Genomic DNA, 27797 nt, shown 5'->3' with positions numbered 1-27797 from the left:
ATTGGGTTAGGTGGGCTCGTGGAGGAAGTCGTCAGGCTTCAGGGCTTTTTATTAGCGCCTGGCCTGAGGTACGGTCCATTTTTTTTGCCGATATGGCCACCACCTTGTGCTAAACCCCCACTCCCCACCACTACCCCCCCCACCACTGAGAAGACGTTAAAGGGGCGGCTGTCTGATGCATCAGTCCATCGGTCCATCGCTGCTTTCTCTTTCTGAGGGAATAACTCGTGTCTTTGTGGGGTGAGAGTTGAAGACATTTACCGCCGTCACACAGTTGTCATTAACGTGTTTAATTCAGAACGTCATAATCAATAATATATGCCATTGGTTTACGGGGCTATGGTGTAAAAAGTGTCAAGCCACAACACTTGACAACCAAGAGATAATTGCCTGAGGCACTGCTGGCCCAGATGTTGATATTTCACCAGATGTGTGCTACCCTCTGGGACTCTCGTCTGCTCTCCTCGTTGTGCAGATGAAAAATCTGAAGGAGGGGAGAGATGTCAAATGACCGCTTCTTGAATCAGCCGCTAATGGGGTCTTCAGCCACTGATGACATAGAGGTTTGTGTGTGTGTGTGTGTGTGTGTGTGTGTGTGTGTGTGTGTGTGTGTGTGTGTGTGTGTGTGTGTGTGTGTGAGTGTGGTGTGTGTGTGTGTGTGTGTGTGTGTGTGTGTGTGTGTGTGTGTGTCTGTGTTGCAGTGTCCTTGTACCACTGTGTTCATACTCTGGTACACAAATGTGTGTGTGTGTGTGTGTGTGTGTGTGTGTGTGTGTGTGTGTGTGCGTGTGTGCGCGTGTGTGTGTGTGTGTGTGTGTGTGTGTGTGTGTGTGTGTGTGTGTGTGTGTGTGTGTGTGTGTGTGTGTGTGTGTGTGAGAGAATCAACGTCTGTGTGAGTGCCTGCGTGTGCACGTGAATCTTTGTTACAATGTGTCCTTGTACCGGTGTGTTTATACACTTGTACGTTTGTGTGTGTGTGTGTGTGTGTGTGTGTGTGTGTGTGTGTGTGTGTGTGTGTGTGTGTGTGTGTGTGTGTGTGTGTGTGTGTGTGTGTGTGTGTGTGTGTGTGTGTGTGTGTGCATGTGTGTGGCCATCTAAAAAAAAATGGCATGGTGGTGGTGGTGATTTCCTTGGGGAATTGAAATTAATGAGTGTAATCAGAGGCAAACATTGAGCCAGGCAAGGGCAATTAATACAAGCGGGCGAGGAGCGAGGCCCAGGGCCAGGCGAGGGCTGGGGGTGCTTCCTGGTCCCCGGCAGTGCGGACGCTCAGGCTGGAGAGAGATGGAGGATTAAGATGCTGCCACAGACTGACTTTTTGCGCTGTGTACAGCAGATGTCCACGGATGGGGGAGAGGGGGAGCGGGGGGGAGGGGGGAGTCTGGCACTCTCGACGCCATCCCGACCAAACCGGACCGCTTGGCCGGCGCAAGGCAACCAACACACACTGACAACGTCCCTGGCAGCGTCCTGATAACGCAATCATCTCTATTTAGTTTGAAAGCCAGAAGAGGGCCCTCGCTGGAGCCCCCCACAATTGTATACTGCGCGGATTCAGTGCGGAACCAGAGCCAACATGAGCTGGGGGAAAAAGGGACAATGAGAGAGGAGGGAAGGGAAACAGGGTGGTGGACTTGGAACAAGAGCAATGTGCACAACGGCAGTACATTGGAATGCACTGGCCGAAGGTCTCTTGATACGGCCGTGTGAAGTCAACGTATGTGTGCTTAGTGTGTTCCAAGGAAAGGGTGCTTCCGCTGAAGGAATGCCAACAGAAATTGCAGGGTTGGTTTAAATTGAGTATAATTGAGAGTGTCGCAGGCCAGGATCTTTTCACTCAGTCCTTGTTTGATGCTTGGGATGCTGCGCGTTCCTCAGTGGTCTTCTGTTTCCACTGTTTACATGGGATAATCATACATAACAAGGGTAAGGATACACCCACAGAATTACAGGGGGGGGGGGGGGGGGGGGCTGTTGTCCGAAAGGGAAAGCTTGTCTATAATAATTGTGTGGAAATGAACAATGACGTCAACTTAGACTAGCTAGACCTGACAAGGGCAATGTGAGAGATGGTATAGAGGCTCTAGCTTAAACTCTGAACACAAAAAAGGTGTAACCGCAACATTGGATGATAAAGCGTATGCCTTCGCCTGAGGAACTATGGATTGTGGTTTTTAACTTCAAACAAATGCCAAAGAGCACTGACCTCATTCCCGAGCCTTCTTGGTTTTTTGAAGCTCTCTGTGTAGGATTAAAGTTTGAAGGAACTGCTTCATGAAACAGTGCTGTGCTGAGAAACAATGACAACTAAAAATGTTGTTGCATGTGACTCATACTACTCAAATGACTCATACTCCTCCATTAGCACACAGAAATATGTGTCCAATGCTAATTAAAACTCCTCCGTGTAGGCCTATTGGCTCTTTACAGACAGCATGCAGCCTCCTATGCCTTCACCAAAATCAATACATTGGAATAAATGAAAGACAATTCAATTACTTTCTTTAAAATCATATTCTTAATGGAGAGCAACTAATAATCTTGCACATGTTGTGTGAGGTTTGTTCAGGGAGGAAATTGTTTTCAGTTTGGTGTAGCTAGTCTGCCCTCTGCTGGTCTCTTTAACTCATAGCCTAGAGAACCCCTTTTAATTTCACCAGTCAGAGGCCTAAAGTGCTAAGATTATAGAAAAAATAGTTTTGTCAAGGTTTCAAAAATCCTTATTTTATGTGAAAAGCCTACTTGACTTGCAATTCTCAGGTCATCTACATCTTTTAAAGTGAGGGAGTTTCATTATAGTAAAACTAGATCATCAAAGGAAAAGCTGACCACAATTTTTTAATATCATTGTTGACGATGCTATCGCAATTCCAAATCCATCGAAGTCCCACATACCCGCAAAGAACTCCTGAGAACTGTGGCAAATTTCCACCAAAACACAAATATAAATGGTCATTCTCGGAAACCATGCAGCTTTACTAAATCTGTGTATCAGTGAGTAAAATGGCCTGGATCTTATGGTCCAGTATGCTTCTAACAACTGACAAACTTTTGAGCTATTATCAGAAACAGACATGCAGACTATTATACTGAATGTTTTTTTGAGTTTATAGCCTATAAACTTTTTCAAAGCATAGGCGTGCCACTTCATGAGAAAATACTCATAACTTGATTCTAGAGTAAAAACCCAGCAGTGTCAAACTGTTTGCAGGCATGGTTGCTGCAGTATTTTTGAACCCTTGTGACAGAGAGGCGTGCCCACAGCCAAACCACCTATTAAAATACAGAGCCGCTCACAGTCATAAAGACAGAAGGCGATCAACTTGTTATTATTCTTTCTGGGAGGTGGGTGTGGTGAGGTGACATTTTGAGATCAATAGCTGAAGTAGTATCCCCTTCCCACAACTTTGGCCTCAGTTAAGTAAAAGTTGTCCACCCATAGTTCGAGATATTAACAATTCCAGAGGCTTGTTAATGGCTGCCAAGAATAATTCCCATGTTACATTTCGCCACAAAAATAATTATTCCAGCACATTTGTAGCCCTGCTGTGCTCTTTTGCCTGGCTAATGTGATGAGTGAAACAGCCAATGTATTTAACCAATTGAAAAAGAGACCAGTAGTGTCAACATCAAGCAGTTTCTTTTTGTCGTAATCAAGATCATTTTAAAGAAAAGCTAGGTTTTGTATATACATAAATAATATATAAATATATTTTATCATGATTTGATGCATTTTTAGGGAGCATCTGACAAGAATAATCCTATCAGGGCTAACCAAAATTTGATCAAAACTGGGGTGGTCCTTAGTCGCCCTCTGTTGGAACCTACTGAGTCCAACACTGACTGTAACTTGCACAATTGTATCTCTGGTGCTGAGAATTGGTTCTGCAATGCTTGTATAGCAGGCAATGTATGTTTCTAAGCACATTTTGGCTGGCGCCGTTTACATGCCTGGTTGGTTCGTATATAGCTTGATGTACTTTTAAAAAGATTTTAAGCTTGGCTGGCTGTGCTCATCATATATTAATAGAATCATCCATCAAAGCTCCCAATCTAATGATTATAATGGTTTGATCGATCTTTGTATTTCCCTCACATGATCTGGAGCTAGGCTAGTACTGTAACTCTGCAAGTTAAAGGAGGCGGTAAACAGAAAGCAAATGCTAACCATTTAATCTCCCTTTCTGGATGCACAATGATGAATATGGAATTGACAACACATGTATCTGGGAGGACAGGCTATCAGCTATAGGTTATACCTATTTATTTGAGCTACTTTCCCTTTCAAGTTAAGTCTTTCCTTTTTTTCAAGTGAACAGATAAGTCCCCTTTAAAATATATATTTTTTGGTTAATTTAACCATTAAGTTCAACCTTTATAGGAGAAACATAATCTGGTTTTCAACTCATAAATCAGTACACTAGAACATTGGCAGAGAGTACATATAGAGTACAAGGGCTGTCAACTGGACCACAAAATGTAATTTGATTATTATATTGCAAAAATTAAGAAATTCAATTGTATTTGAATATGTATTGCAGTGTCCATCAAATAAAATAAATCGATTTAATCAACAATGTGTAAGGCCATTATACCGTACTCTTTGGTGACTACTGTTGTAGTATACTCTACGTCCACAAGGGGAAGCAAGTTACAATTGCAAAAAAATATTGAATCAATATCAATATCCAAACAAAAAATGGCATACTAATCTTTGCTGTTTCATTTATTCAAGAATAAAAAGTACCCAATTATCTTTTTGGTGTTAGGAATGTGCAGAGAGCCCAGTATTAACCATAACCAATAACCATGAACATAATAAAATGTAAAATAATTTTAAAACTAACATTCAGTTCCTTATCCACACTCAAACCAATAAACTAAACTCTAAATTACTATGTTAACATTATGAACCCTGCCACCACCCGCCCTAATTGGAGGACGCTGAACAGACAGAATGCAAACAAATAAAACATCTTTGTTATTTAAAACCGTTCTCTCTGAAGAACCGTACGTGTATAACTAAAACTTAATCAACCCCTGACAGAAAGTTCTGGCGAAAATCAATAATTGGTGCTTGAATTTCCCAGTCCAGCCTTGTCTGCAAACTAAACCATGCGTCTCTGCTATGAGCCAGAGCACCCACACCTTTCGATTCTAAATCTCAAGATCAAAGTTAGGCAAGGCAAGGCAACTTTATTTATGTAGCACTTTTCATACACAAGGCAGACTCAAAGTGCTTCACATATAAATATTGTCATACACTAAAATAAAATAATAGTTAAGTAAAAGAAAAAAATATGCTAATGAATGCGTAAAATAGAAAGTAAAAAAGGCATTTTAGTAATAAAATAGAAAATAAAGGCAAAGTTAAAAAAGCTTTTTTAGAAAGTGCAATGTATTTAAGATTTAGCAGAAAGCTAAAGCAAACATAATTATTATTATGATTAGAAGCGGAGTTTCAGCTCATCAAAGTCCCAGGTAACCTTTGGGGGCTTTTCTCCTCCCCCATCAGGAATCCCGGGTAGTCCGATAATTAAATCAGTGAACTTAATCTTGTATTCTCCCATCTGCGAGCAGATGAGGCCAAACACCTGCTCGAAGTATCCCAGTCTGCCGTTGGATGGTTCATGATGGACGGTGCCGCCAACAGCGAGAAGAACCTCCCTGTTCAGGTTGTTTACAACCCGGTACCTGCAGTTCTCCATGCTGGGGTAGAGGAGCAGCCGAAACTCTCTGACCAGCGACAGCAGACCCAAGTTAACCCGGTCTGCACCGTGGTACAGCCCCGAATTTTGGCCAATCCTGCTGTAGAAGGGGGGATTGGGAAGAAATGTCAGTGCTTTTTTAAAGAAAGGTGTACAGGCAACATCCAACAAGAAAAAAAAATCCATAGATGTTTTTACTTAAACCCTCATTTGTTAAGAAACATGCACACATTTAAACAAATGTGAAAAGGTAAGACTGGCGTCACATTCAATGGTGACGCTGACGCCAAAGAACAAAGTTGGCGTAACCATTAAACCATTTCAGCATTACAAGAAGATCTCCACAATGTTAAGACCTACTCTTTCTTTTAACTGATATTTCAGATCTTTTTTAGACACTAATTGCTACAAAGGTGCTGCAGAGGGTGACTCTTTCAAGTCTTACAGACTTTGACATCTATACATCTTTTCACGTTTAGGATGCTTGTCCAAAACAAATTTTTAGAAAGGACAATAATCAAGTTTTGTATCTATGTTGTGGAGGAAATGTCAATTTTTTTAAAGTAATAATAAATGTGTTTAATAAATCGTACCTATATATTATATTTAGTTTTGCATCGTTGAAAAAATGTTGTCGTCCCCATTCTGGAGAATTCTGGTCTATGGCGGGGTTCTGGCTGTTTAGGAGTGGAAAGAACCAGCTGCAAAATGGTTCCCCGGACTGATCAAGGGGCGTCTCAGCCTGTGTTCCTACGGACTGAATCATTCCCTCCAGTAATGGGCCTTGATGGGACCACTCCTGAAAGGCGAAAACAGGGATGGGTACATGAAGCTTGTCATATTGAGGATTTAAAATCATACGTCATTGGTCAAGAATGTCACCATCATACATTATTTTTGTGTGATTGTATGAAGGTGCACTCACTGGCTGGGCATTTCTCGCATCCTCTCTTGTTGCTGCTTGTGGGAGTTCACCGCGTTGTCCATGGAATTTCTTAAAACCAGTAAAGGGAATTCAACAGGATTCTGTACGGTCCACCAGTACTCACTCAATACATTTACATGACACTTGAGAAAATCAAATTATTGGGTTAATCCGACTTATGATTGAGTTTTTGAGATGCTTGTATACACCTAAATCGGACTAAAATTTGACCAAATCGGGTACTCATAGTCGGATAAAGACCCCTAGATTATTAGATTGATAGTCGCATCAACCGTGAATGTATGTTCAATCGGATTGGAAATGAATTTTTTCCAACGTTTTTACGATCTTTATTCATTCATTGCGCAGCGGCCGAACTGACATTTGTCTACTGAAAACATCTTTCTCGAATGCCGCCTGAGTTTGGTGTTGCTGGTGACGTAAAGAGTTCAGCCGGAGGTAGCTCTATTACCACTAGTTGAAATGGGTAAAGCGCCACCTATCATACCAGGGTATGACATTCTTCGGCCAATGAATCGATTTTCTCACTGCCATGTATACTCGGACAATTGCAGTTGTCCAATTGAGGAGCATAGTCGAACTATGTCTCTAATCTGATTAAGCAGTGCATGTAAACGTACTACCGTGGCCGATTCCAAGATGCACTAGTTTAGGGCTGCAACAACGAATCAATAAAATCGATAAAAATCGATTACTAAATGCATTGGCAACGAATTTGGTCGTCGATTCGTTGTGTCGCGCGATTAATAAGGGTTACAGCCAGCCGCCGACAGGTTGGTTCACGGTTCATGCACGCCCACAGCGAGCTTTAGTGTGAGCGACCACAGCTTGTATTTTGGTCATATCTTAAAACTGGACTGTAGGCCTACATAAAAGTGTTGTACCTTCACTGTCTTTGGGTTAAAAAAACTCCTTCAACTCAGTATCCGTCTAGTCCAACCGAAAACTCTGTCAGCTGCTGCTGCTGCAGATGTTGTGCAGACGGGCTCGGAGTCGGCACCGCGTGCATCAACAGTCATTCAAAGCAGCGGTAGTAATCACACAACCGTACGGTGTAGAAAGTCCCGTCAGTTAAAACCAGTAATGCAGTTTTTAAATCCATGTTAAAATCGGCAGGATATAGAGCTAGTTAGCTTAAAAAAAAACGAACCAATGGTCACAAACAGGGTCAAATGTGATGTGATGTGTTCAGGCTCAGTAATATGATTGATGCGTTCAAATGCAGCAGAAAAAATAAAATAATAGTTGAGATTTTGGTGAAAACTTGTTTTCCCAGTAATATAAAATAGATAGTAAAGATAGAATTATGACCTGTTTAATGTCCTATCTTGAACTATCATCATCTTATCAGCAATTCAAGCAATATTACAAGTTCTATTACAAGGAGTCTCGAAAATGCTATCAATAGGTTTGACCGGTTAACCATGGACATCCCTTATATACATATAAAAGTATATCATACATTGTACATTTTTTTTTGTGTTATCCCAGTTATGTTTTTTTAATCTTTTTATTATTTAATATTACTTTTAATAGTTCCGGGACGTTGGAGCAATAACCTGGTGTTTTTACACTTCAGTCTGCACTTTGAATTTGAAGTAATGTTCAGTTTTTGAATAAAGATGCGCCAATTCCAAAATTATTATTTATTTTTTTCTATCCGATTCATCGATTAATCGAAAAACTAATCGACAGATTAATCGATTATTAAAATAATCGTTAGTTGCAGCCCTACACTAGTTGCTCATTTGCATAGTTAACTCAAGTTCAACTTTTGTCAGGTCCCTTAACAAGGTGTATGCCCCAGCCCGCCTGGATATAGCTGTCATTTTCTTTATTTGTTTCCAGAATGGCAGCATCTCAGAAAGAGCAGGTTAACTGGTTTGGAGAAGACAGAAGCAACAATTGAGCTAAGTCCTTGGTCAAATTAATGCATTGAACGTTCGTTGAAGATGTGGAAGGGAGGGGTCATTCAAGAGAGAGTTCGCTTGAGGGGTCAGATTCATAGGCGCCGGAACCTATGTGGCCACGGGGCCAATGGCCACCCCACTTTTCGTTGCCTGTATTGATGAACTATTTAGTTTCTTAGTAATGTTTTGGCCAAATATTGTTACTATACAAACGAACAGTGCTCCGCCCCCTGCGACCTTATATTGATTTAGTCTAAAACGTTCTCAACGATTCAGCCAAACAGAGTAGGCCTACTGCAGCAGGTAGCAATCAGGTTGCCATGGCCCATGGGTAAACAAATGAGCACCGCCATACAAGTTAACTAACGATCGCTGTAGGCTTCAATATCATGCAAGCACAATTGCATGCTTTAATAAAGTATTGTTTTATGCTACCTACCATTACGAGTCTCGTTTGGTTTAGTAGGGAATTCGCACAATGGCGCTGCTGCTGATTGCTTATGGCTGGTTCAGAAACACTGAATCATCATAAAAACTTTCTTCATTGTCATCATCGTCATCATAATCCTCATCATCATCGCAATCATTATTATAGATGGCTTTTGAATTTGACTGTAGAAACTTTGGTCGTGTTTAATGCAGTGCTTCACGCAGCGTGAACGCAGCAACAAAGTGTTAATAACAATGGATCCCGAGTTCCTATACTAGGCATTATGATGGCGGTCCTCTGCGTAGTGCATTGAAGTCTAGTTAGTAGAGATCCGCGGATGAGCTGTAATTTCATCCCGATTTTGAGTTGCGTGTTCCGCGTCCCGACAAACAGCCTGTTGGCTCGCTAAAATGTCCAACCACCATGAAATGTCCCCTGTTGTCAACGAACATAGCCAACATGGTCTTATTATAGCCCGATCATTAACTAAAAGCAACATTGAAAGAATATCCAGCATATGATTTCAACAATGTGCGAGGCAGTGGCGAAGCTAGACCTCTTTTGGGTGGGCTCAAGCCCACCCAAAACTTGCCTTAGCCCACCCTATCGTTTCGTCCACAAATCTAATATTCTACCTTATTTTTTTTACACAAGCAATGAGAGAATGGATGCTGTACAATAATAAACAGGCTCAAATGGGCTAGTGAAATCGAGCGCAACCTTCCTGGAGGGATCTCTAACCTCTGATTGGTGGGTGGGCTTCTCCTGTTTGACAAAACCAAAAATGCAACTTAACATAGTTTCTGCTGTTTTGTCTGTCAAAAAGGCTATAGTCTTCATCAGAAAAAATCCACGATTTCCAGCTGTGTTATAACATGACCAGGTAACAATAATAATAATCATTTTAAAACCTTAAAATAATCTGTCAAATGTCTATTAAATGACAGTTGACCACAAGGCGATTCTATCTATGCCACTTCTTGAATTACTGCATGTTTTAGTCGGCAGAGGCTTGTAATGCTGCATAGCATGATAAGGTGCAAGGAGCAGAAAAAGTTGACATGTGTGCTCATTTTCAGTAAAAAAAAAACGCGGGCATTATTTTATCAGCTGAGGGCATATTAATTGCCATAACAACGTGAGCTTATCAACAAGTACAACATGTTCGAATACTATGAGACTAGATACTACTGATAAAAGGCTTCGGGCATGAGCGGCAGACGGGACTTAGTGTCTTATTTATTTATTTTAATAAGTTACTTATTTTCTTTTAAATAAACATAATACCAAGGGTCAGAAGTTTTACAAGAATTATGATCTTACAAAGTCATGACAGAGGGACTTGGTGTCTTTATTCATGCTTGAAAGATGAACATATATTATTATTTTTTGAAAGGGAATAAGCTGATGAAGCTGACAAGTGACCGATGTTTACTGTAAATATTTTTCATCAACTGTTAATCAATTGCTCTTGTTTCTCTGTTTTGAGATTCACACAGACTTAGCAGTCTTGTTTAAATGTTACAAATTGAGTTAATAAACTGAACTTGGAAATTGTTTTAAGTTGTTGCAGATGTTATCTCCGCTAATTTTATTAATCTAAATAAATAAATATTAGCAGGTTCTCAATAGTAGGCTATTTCAATTCAGGCAGGGCGTGAAAAAATGTCTGTCTCCTAGGGTGGGAATGACAGAAAATAATTGAGAACCACTGGTCTAGAACATGTTGTACTTGATGATTAGCTCACGTTGTTAGGGCAATAAAAACGCCCACAGCTGATAAAATAATGCCAGTGTTTTTTTTTACTGAAAATTAGCACTTGGGATGGGAATTTATAAGAATTTCACGATTCCGATTCTGCTTATCGATCCGATTCCTTATCGATTCTCATTTGGTGAGAAAATAAGTACAAATGTTTTTGTTTGTATTAAATCTCTTTAATATCTGATCAGAAGTGCGTCTATTATTAGGAAATTGTACATTTTCAAATCAATTGGTCTAGACAAAAAAATATATGTTTGGCTTTTTAAGCCCAAATGCCATCATTATGTCCCATAAAACTAAAAACACAGACTGAAAACAGTCAAGTAAGAGCTTGTGCCTTTTGGAATGCTAACAGTGCTCATTTGCATTCAACTTGTAACAAAATTCAACTGACATAAACAAAATGAAGTATTGATTAGACAGAGATTTATTAGATGGGCCTACCTAATAAACCGTTGGAACACACAAGACAGGAAACCATAGAAACACCGGTAAACAAACCCCGAGAAGCCCAATCCCTATGAGAGCTACCCACGCTACGGCCATCAGGAGGCGCACAGAGCTGTTGGCCGTGATATTATATATACAATTATATTATATTATATACTATTATATATAGAGCTCCGGGAGTCGCAAACTGCAACAATCACTTTCTCCTCCATGCTGCAGTTCACCCCGGACTGCGCTGCACTGAGTTTGACGGTAGAATGCTGATTGGCTGTTACATTTCACATGTCACTCAGTTGTCACGCTGTTGAATGCTGATTGGCTGTCATCACGACAAAAACGCCCGATACTCTATTCTACGTTCACTTTGCATGGGATCTTGTCGCCCCGCGTTTGGTGTGAACACACAATGCGCTTCTTCCTCGGCGGCGCCATGTTTGCTGTTCTGAACCAAAACAAAGCAGCGTTTGTGTGACATCATGGCGCATTTGCTGCGACCGGAACTGATAAGGGGAATCGTTAAGCAGGCTTGCTAATGATTCCAAGGAATCGGTTGACTCGGCACCGGTTCTGAACAAGAACCGGTTCTCGATTCCCATCCCTAATTAGCACCCTTTTTTTTTGCATCAGAACAAGATTTTTTTGCATCACAAGTTTTATAAAGATGTATTGGTCCCGGAAAGTGAGACAATATAGTACAGTGCTACCGAAATAGCGGTATGTTTCTCATATTATTAATCTAGTACGTGTGGTACCAATGTGTTTCAGTAACTGTGTAAATAAAAAAAAAGGGGGAAATATGGTCATTTTTGAGGGAAACTTCAAACTTTATATACTTCGTATACCCGTGTGGCTTCCTGGGGTTAAGCCCCCCCAAAAGTCAGAACCTAGAATCACCCCTGATGGTAGGTAAAACAATACTTTATTAAAGCATGCAATTGTGATGTAGAAAAAAAGGAAAAGAAAACATAAAGGGCTTGCATGATATTGAAGCCTACAGCGATCGTTCGTTAACTTGTATGGCGGTGCTCATTTGTTTACCCATGGGCCATGGCAACCCGATGCTACCTGCTGCAGTACTCTGTTTGGCTGAATCGTTGAGAACATTTTAGACTAAATCAATATAAGGTCGCGGGGAGACGGAGCACTGTTCGTTTGTATAGTAACAATATTTGGCCAAAACATTACTAAGAAACGAAATAGTTCAACGAAAAAGTGGGGTGGCCATTGGCCCCGCGGCCACATAGGTTCCGGTGTAGCACCCGATTTGGTTCCCCATCGTAATTGCTGTTCCCCCTCGAAACGCCATGTTAAATGAATCCGCCCACAGGACCAAGCCAGAACAACTGGATCCACGGAAAGCCAAGTGGTACAAAATGATTGAAGATTTGCGTGATATGGAACGCGAAAACGCGATTTCCCTATTGTTTTGATCTTCTGTTCTTTAATTCAGTGTTGTTAGTCATTATTTTTAATGTCAATTAGTCAATTACATTTGTAATATATCAGATCTAAGGATCTGTTAATTGATGATAATGTTGAATAAATAAATACCATGCTTTGTTGTTGAATGTGTTCGGTGAATATCATCGGATCATTGATTTGTGTGAAATCATGAATGAAGGCATTCTGTGCTGCTTAGTTTTTTCTTATAAAATAAATAAATTAATCTTATAAATCATGCATTTCTTTGGAACTAATAAAGAAATGACTCTGAAATCTTGGTTGGACTCTGCTCTTGTCTGTTTTGTCCAATCGAGGCACTATAATAATATAATTGTAGTGCGTATATACTGTGATTGTAGCCTAATAGAAGAGGGCGTCTAACCAATTCCGACGGGTGCGAAGTGTATAAATTAGGATGTACATGATCTGGGAAACTTGTTTGTTACATGAATGTATGTTGGATTCGTGGAGATGGACAAAAGCATGTATATCGAGCTGCTGAACTACAAAAGAGATGGCTCATATCCCCCAGGTATTAATAAGGAGCAGAAATACATAATTCAAAGGCGCTCCGCCCGTTTCCTACTAGATGGTAGGCCATTGTAACGATATGCCTATACCTCAAAAATAATTCCCTGATCTCCTGCTCTTATCAATAGCTTATCAGAAAAAATGACGCGTTTCTTGTAGGCTACTGACACCAACCTTGTTTCAATAGGTGATACAATGTATTACATATCTTCCAAAAATGAAATGGAGGTACGCAAGAAAGTTGTGGTTGGCGCGGGGGAGGCCAATCAGATTTTTTGGGATTTTCATGACAGTGCTCATGGAGGCCACTGTGGAACCCAAAAAAACAAATATTCAGTCACCGCCAGGTTTTACTGGCCTGGAATTGGGGTTGACTTGGATAAATGGGTAAATGGAATTGTTTGATTGGAGTGTATAATATATTGAGCGTATCCATAGATTGTCTTGCTTCCTGGACTGCATTTCCCATGTCTGCTTCTGAACCATCAGGCTTCACAGTGTGCTAAATGCCAATACACCAGGCGCTCCATTAAAAAGGAGCCAGAATATATCCCAATCCATATATGTACTAAGCCTTTCATTTGACTGAATACTTGTAAACAACAACCATGCTTATTTTTTGATGACAATGATATACATTTTGTGAGTTTCAGGTTGACCACCCACTGGAGTTAGTTGGGATGGACTTGGTGGGGAAACTAACTCCATCAGATGATGGAAACATGTATATGTGTGTCATGGTCGACTACTATACCAAATGGGCAGAGGTCTATGCCATACCAAATAAGAGTGCTGAGGTGGTCACCCAGTGCATCATTACGTTTTTTTACAGGTTTGGTGCACCACAACGCATCCTCACAGATCAGGGCAGTGAGTTTGTGAATGAGGTTAGTTAATTTTGGCTTGGTGAATAAACCAGCACTGCTCTTCATGGTCAGGATGCTCTATGTACCATATGCAATACAAAACACATCTGTTGCTAAATTGTACTCTTCATGTTTTTGAAACAGCTCAACTCCAACATTTGCACATTTTTAAATGTGAAGAGGAGTCTATGTGCTCCATATCACCCACAGATGAATGGTCTTGTGGAAAACCTGAATGGGACAATTCAGAGGTGAACCTGTAATTAGAAAATGATTCAAAATGGATTGTAGAAGAGCTATTAGTAGTATTGGTGACATTTTAAAAACCATGATGACTGATGACAATTATTTCCTTGTGCCTATACAGAGCACTGTGTAAACTTGTGGAGGACAAGCCCAACACATGGGACCACTACTTGGATGCCGTAATGTTTGGCTTGAGAACAAAGGCCCACCTCACCACAAGGTTCTCTCCTTTTTTTCTCATGTTCGGCATGGAGGCACGTTACTAGAGCTGTCAAGCGATTAAAATATTTAATCGTGATTAATCGCATTAATGTCATAGTTAACTCACGATTAATCGCAATTAATCGCAAATTATTTTTCTATGCTAAATATCCCTTGATTTTTTTGTCCCATAATTCTTCTCATTTTAATTCTCTTATCAACATGGTGAATTGCATCGGCTTGCCTTGTGCAAATGATTTCTTATTGATAACAACATTGGCATATACTGATCAAAACAGGACGATACAAAAAAAGAGCCTATAGTGCAATTAAACGACTGCTTTGAACAAATGTCATTTGAACATAGCAGTCAGGCTACTGCTTCTTTGTTTTGAGCCAAAGAATTTTTTTTTATTTATTTATTTTTTAAATAAAATAATTGCGTTAATCGCGCGATAAAAACATTAACGCCGTTAAATTTGGGTTGCGTTAATGCCGTTAATAACGCGTTTAACTGACAGCTCTACACGTTACCCATGCAAAGTGGCAGAGAATTTCACGGTATGGCATGATGGGTCTCACTTATGTCAGGTAATTTGACCAATCCAATTCCATTCTTAATCTTTGTTTATTTTTCTATTGGAAGGTGGACAGCTCAGTGGAGGACATAGTGGCCAACACAGTGGTGTCTTCAGGCATTGCCCTGAAAGAAAGATTAGACGCCATGGTTCAGCTGAACGTTCTCAAAAAAACAGGACAAAAGGCAGAAAATAACAAGCAGGTCTGCCTTTGCTGTTGGCCAGAGGGTTCTCCGGAAGAACATCCGAATGCAGCAGAGGAAAGGGGGAAAACTGGAGCGCACCTGGCTGGGACCATATACCATCTCCAAATTGGAGAACAAGAGTGCAGACTTGAGGGATGACAAGGGAAGAGACATCCCAAAATTAACACAGACCACCTCAAACCCTTCACAGATCCCACCCCTCGAATCCCTCACAGGATACCACCAACTCCAAATGAAGAACCCCCTCTGAAAAAAACCCTCATTGACACTATCCCCTCAACATATTCACCTTTACCGGCCCCTCTTGACCTCTCCTATAACCCCACTGCCTGCCAATCACCACCTGCTCCAACCTCTCTCCAATTAGCTTCACCCATACAGTTTCTGGCCACCAGCAGCACACAGGACCCGGTAATCCAAGAGGATGACGTTGTGCGCAGCCGTAAGTGATACATACCCGACAATGGCCTTTATTAAAAAACGCTGTTTGTTAAGGTTCCTTTGTGTTACAGGCATCATGGACGCATGGAATAATAAAAGCCATGTCATTCTGTCCAGAGTTGGGGCCTACAAGGTATTTTACCAAGACGTCTTCCAGATGGGCCCTGGACAAGAGTTGGAGAGTGAGGTGCATATTCTTTGATTTTCAAAGGCATTATGGCTTCACCTACAAAGTATTAATTAGGGATGCACCGATATGAACATTTTGACCGATACCGATATCCGATATTAACATTGCTGTTACGGCCGATAACCGATATTTACCGATATCGATATTGGTATAAAAACAAGTTTCTATGATGATTTTGTATACTGAAGAACATGTAAATATGTTCTTCAGTATACTGTAAATATGAAAAAGTTATTTCTTTCTTTATTTACCAAAACTTCGAAATACATTGTTTCTTCAACAATGGGCATCCATAACAAACACAAGTTACCAACAGTGTTAGTTTTAGGCTACTTTTACAACTTGCATCTATGAAAAAGTTTGGATCATAAATCACAATAACGATCACAAATCAAAATATCTTGACAAGGTTTTATAACTTAAATCAAATCTGCCAATATTCATGGTAACCAGACACTTGTCTAATAAATTACAAAAAGTGTTTCAAGTTTAAGTCAATATCAACTCAAATCTGTGAAATAGGCCAAATCAAATATATCAAGGGAGGTTGGTTGTAGTCTTTTCACTCGGTTCTAGCCCTACTGTTGATCCGGAGAACCGAGCGAAAAGACTACAACCAAATATAAACATATCCGGTTCCGGTTTCCGTTTCAATGGGATTACGGAACGCCAAATAAAACACAACAGAAACTGTATTTCGCTACGATAATGTATATAATGATTTGACACGGCATCCTCTGCGCATTACTTCGGCTTTGCAAGTACTGCATATTGCAATTCGATTACCTTAATTTGAGACCGTAAAAAACATCCAAACCGCCGACATTCATTCTTTTCAGTTAAGGTGACAAACACTCCTGTACTGCCTCTCCGTGCGTCTCTGGCTGCGTCACTGACAATGTCACATGACCAAACAAGTTGCGCATGGGCAAAAAACACACACAACGGCAACTAGACTAGGAAATAAATATCGGCTGTTAATATCGGACCAGTTTTACTTATCGGGCCGATGCCGATATGTTAAAAAATTACTAACATCGGCCGATAACGATATCACTGCCGATATATCGTGCATCCCTAGTATTAATCCTTTTTAATGTTGATGTAGGTAATAAATACATACATCTAATGCTGCTATCCATTTGGATGTACGAAGTGGTAAAGTCGCCAATCTCCCAGCTTTCTTGCGGCATTTCACTGAGGCACGCCCCCTTTCGGTCGTAGTATCTCGTCGCTTTCAAAGTAGAGCGAGCAGATCTGTACAACTAGCAAACAAGATGGCTGCGCCCATAGTCAGTGGGGATTGAGATGTATTTTCTTTGTATTTGTACCACGTTGGGGGTTGTAATGTCGATTTTAAATCCTCTTACACACTTGATTTCATTGCTGCTTTAATCCAGTCACCAATTTATGGTCTTGCTTTGCGTGAAATTCAATGTAAAGTTGTGTTTTCAAGCTGGTTTGCCAAAGAGGCTATGTTGCTAATGATGACTAGCCCGCTACTACCCCTCGTGGCTCGACAGAAACACGACAGCACTTGTTGAAATAAAAATTGGCGAAAATGGCAAAATATTATTGCAATGTTGGCTGGTGTCTAATGTTTCTGTAAAGGCTGGCAACCATTATACACTGGATTATTTATTTTTTCCAAAATAGTTTTCTTCTTAAACTCGTCGGACACAAATAGCAAACTGGAAGGCTGGAGCAAGGGAAATACGTCACGTTCTCGCTGAAGCTGGTCGTTCGTACCAGCCTACCATCAAAATGGAAAGCAGCATAAGTGTAATGGTGAGGCAGCATGGGGCATCAAAGGCCTACCACGTGGACACATTTGCCATGACCGCCATGTGGCAGAAAAGAAATCCAAAACTGAAGGTGTGCTGAAACAAGTTGGTGGTGGTGCTGGTGCTGGTCACGGCTCTAGGCAAGTCACCGTATGATAAGCGGGATATTCGTATTTATTTCCGTAGGCTAACATTCGTGCCTGTGAGCGTTTGCGCTGATATACATATTACTATTGCCCGCGTGTGTGTGTGTGTGTGTGTGTGTGTGTGTGTGTGTGTGTGTCAGCCATGATCGTCTGGGCCAGGGCCTATGCTAAATAAAATAAAAACAATGTCCCATTCCACCTCAGCTCCCTGTCCCAGATGTTGAATACAACAGGTGTTATACTCACGGAAAACACAATGTGGAATAATCAACACTTATCCACTATTTGGGGCCATCGTCTGATCCAGATCATACCCTTTTCCCACCTGTACCAGACACACCTCCAACAGACCCCCAAGTTTGACCTCACTGTATCCTCCCATTACTGGTGAAGAACTATTTGCCGCTTGAAAACTTAAAAAAATGAAGGTTATATGAGTTTGTCAGGCATGTACATTTTGATCTGTCATCTCTTAATGATTAAGGTGAAATCCCCCTGTGAAGAGGCTCTTCTCCACAGCTCTGCTTTCTTCAGGAAGCCATCCACCGTATCATATAGGTTCAAAAGGCTGGTGTCTTTTCCCTGCAGAGACATATTCAGCTCGTTGAGTTTGCTGAATATATCTGCCAGATAACACATCTTTGCAATCCAGTCTGTGTCCTGGAACAGGGTGGCATGGAGAGAGCTGTGCTCAATCAGAAATGTCTGAACTTCTGTGTTTATCATTCTCTCTGTTTATTGAACTGTCAGTGTTGACAGTTCAATAAATCAGACAATGATGGCATAACGCTGTGTTTTACATCTTTTTTTCAAACAAAAATGCTTTGCGCTGGTTAGGGGGTACTTGGCTGAAAAAATATTTCACAGGGGGTACATCACTGAAAAAAGGTTGAAAGGAGTCCCCAGGAATTGTCCCTAGATCAACAATTTAATAGGCCTACATACTTTTACGATTCCATGACTAGGGATGGGCCGATAGTCGATTCTATCGACTATCGACGATAGATGGATTCCATCGTCGATCGTCTCAAGTAGCCGATAATTATATTTTAATAATATTTATTTTTTTTTTATTTTTTTTTTTTTTTTTTTTTTAAAGCGCTGTGGTAGCTATTTTTTCAACTTAAAAAGCACCGCAAATTGTAATTGAAATGAACTGGCACCGGTGGAAAACATACTATGTAGCGCTGACCTGCCGTATTCACTCACTGCTGTGAGAGGAGAGGGGAGGGGCTCGAAACCTACCGGTCTGCTCGCACGGCGAAATGACATCACACCCCGCTGCACCATTTCCGGGTCACAGCTGTGGTACATGAGCTGTGTTCGAAATCGTTCCCTATTCACTCACTCACTATTCCCTATAGTGTTCATGATATAGTGCACTATAGGGAACGAACAAACGAGAATTCGGACACTACGCTGAACATTTCTAAACGTCATTTGCGTCAGTAAATGCGCCGGGTATTTGTGTGACGCAGACAGATTGTGTAGCCCAGATTGTGTAAACAAACCGGGCACTCTAGAGGAAAGCTGGAGGTTGTATTGATGTTGAATGTTACATTTGTACCATACATTATGGTAGGGGAGAGCCGGGTCGATTGAAACACGGGACGATTGAAACACAGCGATTTCCTCGAGAACCACGCAAGGCTTTCACGTCAAATTTCGTCACTATGTTCAGCACGCAAGACTGACCAACCCCACGAAATTTCGTATAATGACGTCCCACCGTTCAAATGTTATCCCCCAAACCTGTTTTCGAGACCGCTAACTAAAATCCTTCCTGCGGTAGTTTTTTTGTAATAAATAGTTGTGTTTTTTGTCTCATGCCATAATAATATGACTATACAACAGATTAAATAGTACTTAAACCTATGTTAAAGTGTGCGATGTCAGAGTTTTGAAGTTTAGAGGTAAAAAAGGTTTAAGTGTCAGTAGTCGCTGTCGGGACGATTGAAACACTTGTTTCAAACGCAACAGGAGTCAAGTTATCCGGTTGACGTGGTAGTTTTTGTTTAAAATAAATAAAAGGATATTCAACTGTGTATCCCTAAACATGACTTAGGACAGGGAAATAAGTAAATTTAATGCAAATTTAGTCGTCCAAAAGAAGAAAGGTGAGTTTTAATCGAAATGTGCATCTTGACAATTACGCTCAATTACGCACGGGCCAAAAATATATTTTAACCTATTTATATTATGCGGAATTATGTGAAATTTTAGCAATGACGAGTACACTACTATGTTGTCCGGTATATCGCATAAAAACAAGAGTAAGTTCAATAGTTTATTTTTAAAATATGCTGTTTCATTCGTCCCGCATGTGTGTTTCAAACGTCCCGACTAGGCGGGGCGTTTGAAACAGATGTCAACTTACTTTCAAAGTTAAAAAACAGCTCGATCATCCAACATATGGATTAAATTACACTTGAAACTAAGATAACACACATGTGAGTTGTTGATCACATGTTGAAATTATTTGTAACGTCATCTTTGAAAAAGACGTTTAACTGAAAAGTGTTTCAGTTAAACGACCCGGCTCTCCCCTACAAGGTTTTTCTTATTAATTTTGAATGTTTAATTTTCTTGTTAAATCCCAAATAAATTGTTGATATTTCTAAACGAAAGCCGGAGACTCCATCATTAAATGTAGTCGTTTTCGCCGCTTGCGGTTATTGAGCTTCTTCTTCTCCTCCGGAAAAACACGACTGCATTGCATTGTGGTATATGGGAGTAACACCACGTAGGGAACATCATATGTACACTCACATTTTGGGTATTTTAAGTGCATATAGGGCATGAAATTAACCAGTGAGAATTCGAACAACACTACAAAATAGCGAGCACCCTATATAGTGCACTATATCCGTGATAGGGAACGATTTCGAACACAGCTACGAGCTGTGTGTCATCAGAATGTGTCATCATGACAGCGCCGCCGGCGCCGACGCATCGAAACTTAAATCAGCGGAGGCTCACGCTGGTCCAAGGGGAAGACCATCGTATTCGTTTTTAAGAAGAAATTCGAAAAATAAAAACGCGATTTTTTTCAAAGTGATAAATTATTATAAATAATTAATATTATAAAATTATTATAAAGATGCCCCCCCCGATAGTATCGACTATCGGCGATCGCTAGGGGGCGCTATCGGACGATGGCCCAACCCTATCCATGACCATATTTATTTATTTTTTCCAAGGCCATGTATCCATCAGAAAAAATATGTATTCTTGCTGACTCTCTAGGAGAGTCGCCAACAAAGAAAAAAAAGTGTTAGGAGACAACAAGGTAAACTAGCCTATATTTTCCCACACCAGTGACATTTGGTCACATTGTTGTTAATCTGTAACTGAATTGTTTACTAGTAACAACTTAACTAACTTTTCTTTAGAGCACTGATGAGAAAACTAGGCGTCAATGTGTCACGATGGAAATGTGACACTGTTGCTCATCCACTCCAAGAGGACACCACATCTTGCGGAGTGTTTGCTTTAAAAGTAGGCATAGGCTATGTGACATGGCAAAAATTACATATCGATATGCTATATCACGTATTGGGGGACCTGTGAATTATGGGCTCAATCTCACACTTTCAGTTTGCTGAACACCTCCTGGAAGGGTCAAGCTCATTACAATTCCCGACATCAAACATGGATGACCTGAGGAGGGAAATGGCCGATCTTTAAATCGACGCGCATTCCTCATAAGAGGATTGAACCCGTCTCATCAGCGTGTTGGTCGCGAGTGCTACCGCTACACCAAGTGGCTGGATTAGGGATAATATAACCTAACCCTATTATTGTAGACTTTGCATCCCTTCCCGTGTCTGTCAAATTATTTTAAAAAGTTACCTTAATTCGTAGATGACTTGAGTGACTTGTGTCATTTCTGTGGGGAGGAAGACACCTTTGATAAAACGGAAAACGTTACTTGGGTAAGTAGCATTATAGGCCTACTGTAATATTGGCGCGCAGCCCCTATGAACCTGCACATATTTATAAGTCAGCCTAATGCTGCCTTCTTTTTTTTCAGATTGCGTGTGATGTAGGGATGGGCATAATTAATCGATGCTTGATAATTGATCGTTAAGAAATGCGTCGATCAATTTATATTGTTATCGATCAAAAGGACGTTGGGTTGCATACTGTGAGTCTTGAAGCATTTAATTGAATATCACTATGTGGGAGAATTACCACCCTGCCGACTGGTGGAAAGTGAATGGAAGAAGGTTCCCCAGGCTGTCAAAGTTAGCGCGACAATACCTCTGCATCCCCGCAACTTCGGTCCCGTCAGAGCGGGTGTTTTCTGCTGCTGGACTGACAGTTACAATGCTGCGTTCGCGTCTGACCCCCGAGCATGTTAACATGCTTATATTCCTAAACAAAAATATTCAGGCTGGAGTTACTGTATGCTATGGACAGTAGGGACAGTCACCACCGTATGTGAGTCGCTCTTTTTTTTCTTAATGTGTTGTCTCTCGCTCCGCTTTTCTTTCGGCTTGGTGCCTATTGGAGTCGTTACATTTTGCCAAAACTGTGATATTTTAGCAACAAGTTCAGCCTTATAAGGTATTGCTTTTAGATAGACTAGTTCATGCAATTGTTGGTAAATGGGTGGCTCATCTTTTTGTTGCGAGCCTTTTCCGCGCGCCGGCTGCAGCCTATAGGCATTATATGTCAGCCTTTTTCCCCCCTTTTTTTCAAAACAGTTATACAGTTTAATACCAACTTTTAGCCTACTGCCTTTGTTTGATTATTGTTGTCCGATAAGTTGGCTACTTATTGTAATTGGAATAGGCTACAGATTTAGTCTTGTTGAATCGTTTCCAAACCTTTAAGAGCGCCTGTAGGCGCATTGTTCGGACTTTACGAGCGCCGCATAGGCCTATAACCTATAATGCCTGTATTTATTATTTTAAAACTGTTAAACAGTTGTAGGTCTTCAAGTTAACTGTATTGTATTAATGTTGGCCCATACATTATTGTTGGAATAAAGATTTCATTGATAAAAACATGCTGCATTTTGTATTTTCTACCAACGGGAATTTCAATAGAAAAAAGTTAATGATTAATCGATAATTGATCGATAACTCTAGCGATGCTCGATCAAGGAAATTTCTTCAAATGCCCATCCCTAGTGTGATGCCTCTCTGAGGTGGTTTCACACAGGGTGTGTCGGAAATCCAGCCATGGAGAGCAATTATGCGTGTTATGCATGCCTTCATGCCTGCGTCCAATAAATAGGCTACTAGGGCTGGGCAAGTTGGCGCCCAATTAAGCGTTAACGCAATCTTGTTTGTTTTTTTACAAATGGACGCTGTGGTATCCCGGTGCTCGATTGGGCCGGGTTCCACTGACAAAACTCGCTTGGCATTGGGGTTTTGGCCATTGCAGGCATTTATTTAACAAACAACTTAAACAATCAAACCATAAAGGAGTCGCGGTCTCTAGGGCCTCCGTGGGCCTCTAGGCTCTCTAGCTGCCACGAGCACCTCCTTCCTGCACCCGACCCGTGCTGTGCTGTGCTGTGCCTCCTTTTAAAATGGCTCCTCAGCTTTCGGCCAGGTGTCCCCCAATCACCCTGATCGGGGAGCCAAAAGGGCTGCTCTCCGTCGCCGGCTGGTGGGTGGGGGTGGTATATACAGTCCTTTACGATACCCCGGGCCCGTCCAGGCCGAGGTCTCCGTGGCGGGATGCCACAACGCATTAAAGCGCGTTATTATTTTTAAATTCTTTTAGGCCTACTTTGATTTTGAAAAGGTTTTGCCCACAGAATGTCAACATTCTTTTTTGTTTTTAGTTCCGCTTACTGTACATTCAATTATAATTGCAGCCCGTTTACAATTCCCAAATCTGTGGCGCTACTTATTTGAATTTAACTACACTTGTAGTTACTGTTGGTTTACAATTGCAGTAAGTGACAGCCTGTTTACAATTCCCAAATCGGTGGCGCTACTTATTTGAATTTAACTACACTTGTAGTTACTGTTGGTTTACAATTGCAGTAAGTGACAGCCTGTTTACAATTCCCAAATCTGTGGTGTTCCGTAAATCTCATATTCAAACCACACTGGGTGAGTCAATAAAACTCGCTTTGCGTTTCTTCCTCGAGTAGGCCTACGTAAGGTAACACAGCAACTACGCACGGCTCATCAGTAAATCAGCGTAAGGGGAACAGGAACTGGGCGGGGGAACCAAATCTGGTGCTACACCGGCGCAGTAGGTGTTACGGGAGCATGTCTATGTTCCCCTCTTTGTATGAGACTGGGGAACATAGGACCCTTTATAGGGTCCAATGTTCCCCGCTTTTCCCAAAAAGGGGTCCTTTGTTCCCCGAGAGGGGGACATAGGACCAGGGAAACCTAGGACCCTTTGTTCCCCGAGCGGGGAAGATAGGACCCGGGGAACACAGGGATGACCCCTCCCCTAGACTGCGGTCAAGTGAGCCGCTATTCGTTCATCCGCGGTTAAGCCAGCCGTCACACAAAATCTTCGTGCGCCTTTACTCTAAACATACTTTGGTTGGTATCTCGCAACGTTTTCAAATAAAACCCTTCACCTACGTGCGTAGATATATAGAACACTAGCAGTCTTACACTGCGGTCAAGCCAGCCGACTCATCAAGATCGGCGGTCAAGCCAGCCGACTCAGTTTTTTGCCGTACCTGTATATACTAGCCATTACAGTAATAGCGTCTCAGAACTAGTTTCAAATAAAAGCATTCGTCGGGTACATACAAAAAGACAGTCAATAAAAGCAAATACTATCAAAGGAAGTGTACGGCCGTTGTGGTATTTACTTTCAAAATAAAAGCCCACCAAACATTCCAATATGAGACATATTACATATGATTTTGGATACGATTTAAAAGAAAATGCCCTGTTATTCCAGGCTCATTTCACTGCAGGGCGATAGTTCAAGACCCCACAGGGTCACCCAAGAAGTTTCAGGACATTCTGATGCGTAGTTTCAAAATAAAAGCCCACCAAATATGAGACATATTACATATGATTTTGGATTCAATTTAAAAGAAAATTCCCTGTTATTTCAGGCTCATTTCACTTCAGGGTTATAGTTCACGACCACATGGGGTCACGCAAAAGGTTTCAGAACATTCTGATGTGGAGTTTCAAAATAAAAGCCAACCAAAGTTTCCAATATGAGACATATTACATATGATTTTGGATTCAATTTAAAAGAAAATGCCCTGTTATTTCAGGCTCATTTCACTTCAGGGTTATAATTCACGACCCCATGGGGTCACGCAAAAGGTTTCAGAACATTCTGATGTGGAGTTTCAAAATAAAAGCCAACCAAGGTTTCCAATATGAGACACATTACATATGATTTTGGATTCAATTTAAAAGAAAATGCCCTGTTATTTCAGGCTCATTTCAGTTCAGGGTTATAGTTAAAGACCCCATGGGGTCACACAAGAAGTTTCAGAACATTCTGATATGGAGTTTCAAAATAAAAGCCAACCAAAGTTTCCTAACCCTATGGGGTCGTGAACTATAACCCTGAACTGAAATGAGCCTGAAATAACAGGGCATTTTCTTTTAAATGTAATCCAAAATCATATGTAATATGTCTCATATTGGAAACCTTGGTTGGCTTTTATTTTGAAACTCCACATCAGAATGTTCTGAAACTTCTTGGGTGACCCTATGGGGTCGTGAACTATAACCATGAAGTGAAATAAGCCTGAAATAACAGGGCATTGTCTTTTAATTGAATCCAAAATCATATGTAATATGTCTCATATTGGAAACTTTGGTTGGCTTTTATTTTGAAACTCCACATCAGAATGTTCTGAAACTCCTTGCGTGACCCCATGGGGTCGTGACCTATGACCATGAAGTGAAATGAGCCTGAAATAACAGGGCATTTTATTTTAAATTGAATCCAAAATCATATGTAATATGTCTCATATTGGAATTTTTGGTGGGCTTTTATTTTGAAACTCCACATCAGAATGTTCTGAAACTTCTTGGGTGACCCTATGGGGTCGTGACCTATAACCATGAAGTGAAATGAGCCTGAAATAACAGGGCATTTTATTTTAAATTGAATCCAAAATCATATTTAATATGTCTCATATTGGAATTCTTGGTTGGCTTTTATTTTGAAACTCCATATCAGAATGTTCTGAAACTTCTTGCGTGACCCCATGGGGTTGTGAACTATAACCATGAAGTGAAATGAGCCTGGAATAACAGGGCATTTTCCTTTAAATTGAATCCAAAATCATTTGTAATATGTCTCAGATTAGAATGTTTGGTGGGCTTTTATTTTGAAAGTAAATACCACAACGGCCGTACACTTCCTTTGGTAGTATTTGCTTTTATTGACTGTCTTTTTGTATGTACCCGACGAATGCTTTTACTTTAAACTAGTTCTGAGACGCTATTACCGTAATGGCTAGTATATACAGGTACGGCAAAAAACTGGGTCGGCTGGCTTGACCGCCGATCTCGATGAGTCGGCTGGCATGACCGCAGTGCCTAAGCGGCACGTCAAAAAGAACACCACCATTATTTCGGACATAGGCCTACTAGCCCACACCAGCGCTCGGCGACACGCCGACCCACTAGGCTTCACGCCACTGTTCTATTCCCTAGCGTCGCCACTCCTGAAAAGCGCTTTCTTAAAGCTGTTTGGTAGGCTACATCTCGGCTTGACAGCTTGTGATGTAAACAATTTTTGTCTCTGCTATTTCTGATGAAATGTTTCAAGCTAACCACAGTTATGAATGGTTTCTTCAACCACATAATGGACAACACCATATAAGGTTGTAATGATTTTGTAGATAAGATAAGACTACAAACATGGCCACTTTGCCAAGACAGACCAAAGGTTTACCTGGGTAAATTAGAACATGTAGGCGTGGCTTAATTACCGTTCCGCCCACTCCCGATATAACTGTTTGTTTACCTGTGTTCGAGAGATGCTTCATGAACCACCACCAGAACGCAAGCCCGTTTACCGTGTCTCTGTTAGAATAAACCACATGTTGATTTTTTACCACTCTTCGAGTCATACCTGCACGAGACGACCATACCACAAAGGATCTAAATAGTTTTTCATAATTTGATAAATAAAATGTAGGCCTAAAAATCCAAATCATGGAGAAAAATGTGGGACCTGCCTAAAATAGACTATATGCGTCTTATTGGTGGTTGTTGAAGAGTAACTATCGCTAATGCACAGCGCGGCAAAATCTTAAATTGAGGGTCAAATGGGGCAAATTACCTGTAGGATCAATATTTCTAATGTGAAGCTTCAGCTTGACGCTCCGTTTTCCCTTCGACGCATACCTCATCCAATATCCACGATAATAATCCACCGGACCACGACGTGATGTTTTAAAGGGTTTACTTGTCCAACGCAAAATACAGAAAAACAATCCTTTTCCACAATGAGGTTCTAATTAGAGGTACGAGAACGAGAGAGAAATTGAGAGGTCAAAAAACTGTGTGGCTCCAAGCTTATTATCCAGACAGTAAGACCGGTAGTTAAAAACCAACTGTCCCACACACACCAACTGTCACACTTCAAAATAAAGTGATTAAATGTGCGTGTACACCGAAAACATTGCAAGTGAATTACAAAATAAAATGTTATGCATTCGAAATTAATACAATTAACTATTATTATATTTACTATTATTTCACTTATGAAAATCCAACTGTCATTGTAAAATATGAACTTAAATAAAGCGAATAGGCATTTAGGCGCCTACATTACCGGCCCCTAATTGTTATCAATCTCTTTGAAACAATTACCCAAATAACTCAGATTAAATTAAAGGAGCCTACATGGTATGATACATATTATATTGAACACGAACATCAAAGGATATCATCTTGTTCTTCACTCCATGGCATGAGGACTTGACTTCAGAACAGTCTTTAGAACAGTCCATTATTGTCATCCGATTCTTGGAGCAAACATAG

At 40.8% G+C, this 27797-nt stretch overlaps 1 protein-coding gene across 1 annotated transcript in view; it reads right to left on the bottom strand.

The window, feature by feature from the left end:
* Window positions 1–5328: 5328 nt before the first annotated feature.
* LOC115533612 (uncharacterized protein C3orf38 homolog) overlaps window positions 5329–27797 on the bottom strand; it is a 31942-nt gene continuing 9473 nt past the window's right edge. Inside the window, exons 3-5 of the mRNA XM_030344195.1 lie at window positions 6634–6702; window positions 6302–6507; window positions 5329–5808 (exon numbers count right to left, since the gene is read on the bottom strand). Coding sequence (XP_030200055.1) covers window positions 5448–5808; window positions 6302–6507; window positions 6634–6702 — 636 coding nt within the window. The 3' untranslated portion in view covers window positions 5329–5447. The remainder of the gene's footprint in view (window positions 5809–6301; window positions 6508–6633; window positions 6703–27797) is intronic.

Source organism: Gadus morhua, chromosome 20, assembly GCF_902167405.1.
Source record: "Gadus morhua chromosome 20, gadMor3.0, whole genome shotgun sequence".
In the NCBI taxonomy this organism is placed as follows: Eukaryota; Metazoa; Chordata; class Actinopteri; order Gadiformes; family Gadidae; genus Gadus; species Gadus morhua.
Note: the sequence above shows the minus strand (reverse complement) of the source record. Positions and strands in the feature narration are given on the sequence as shown.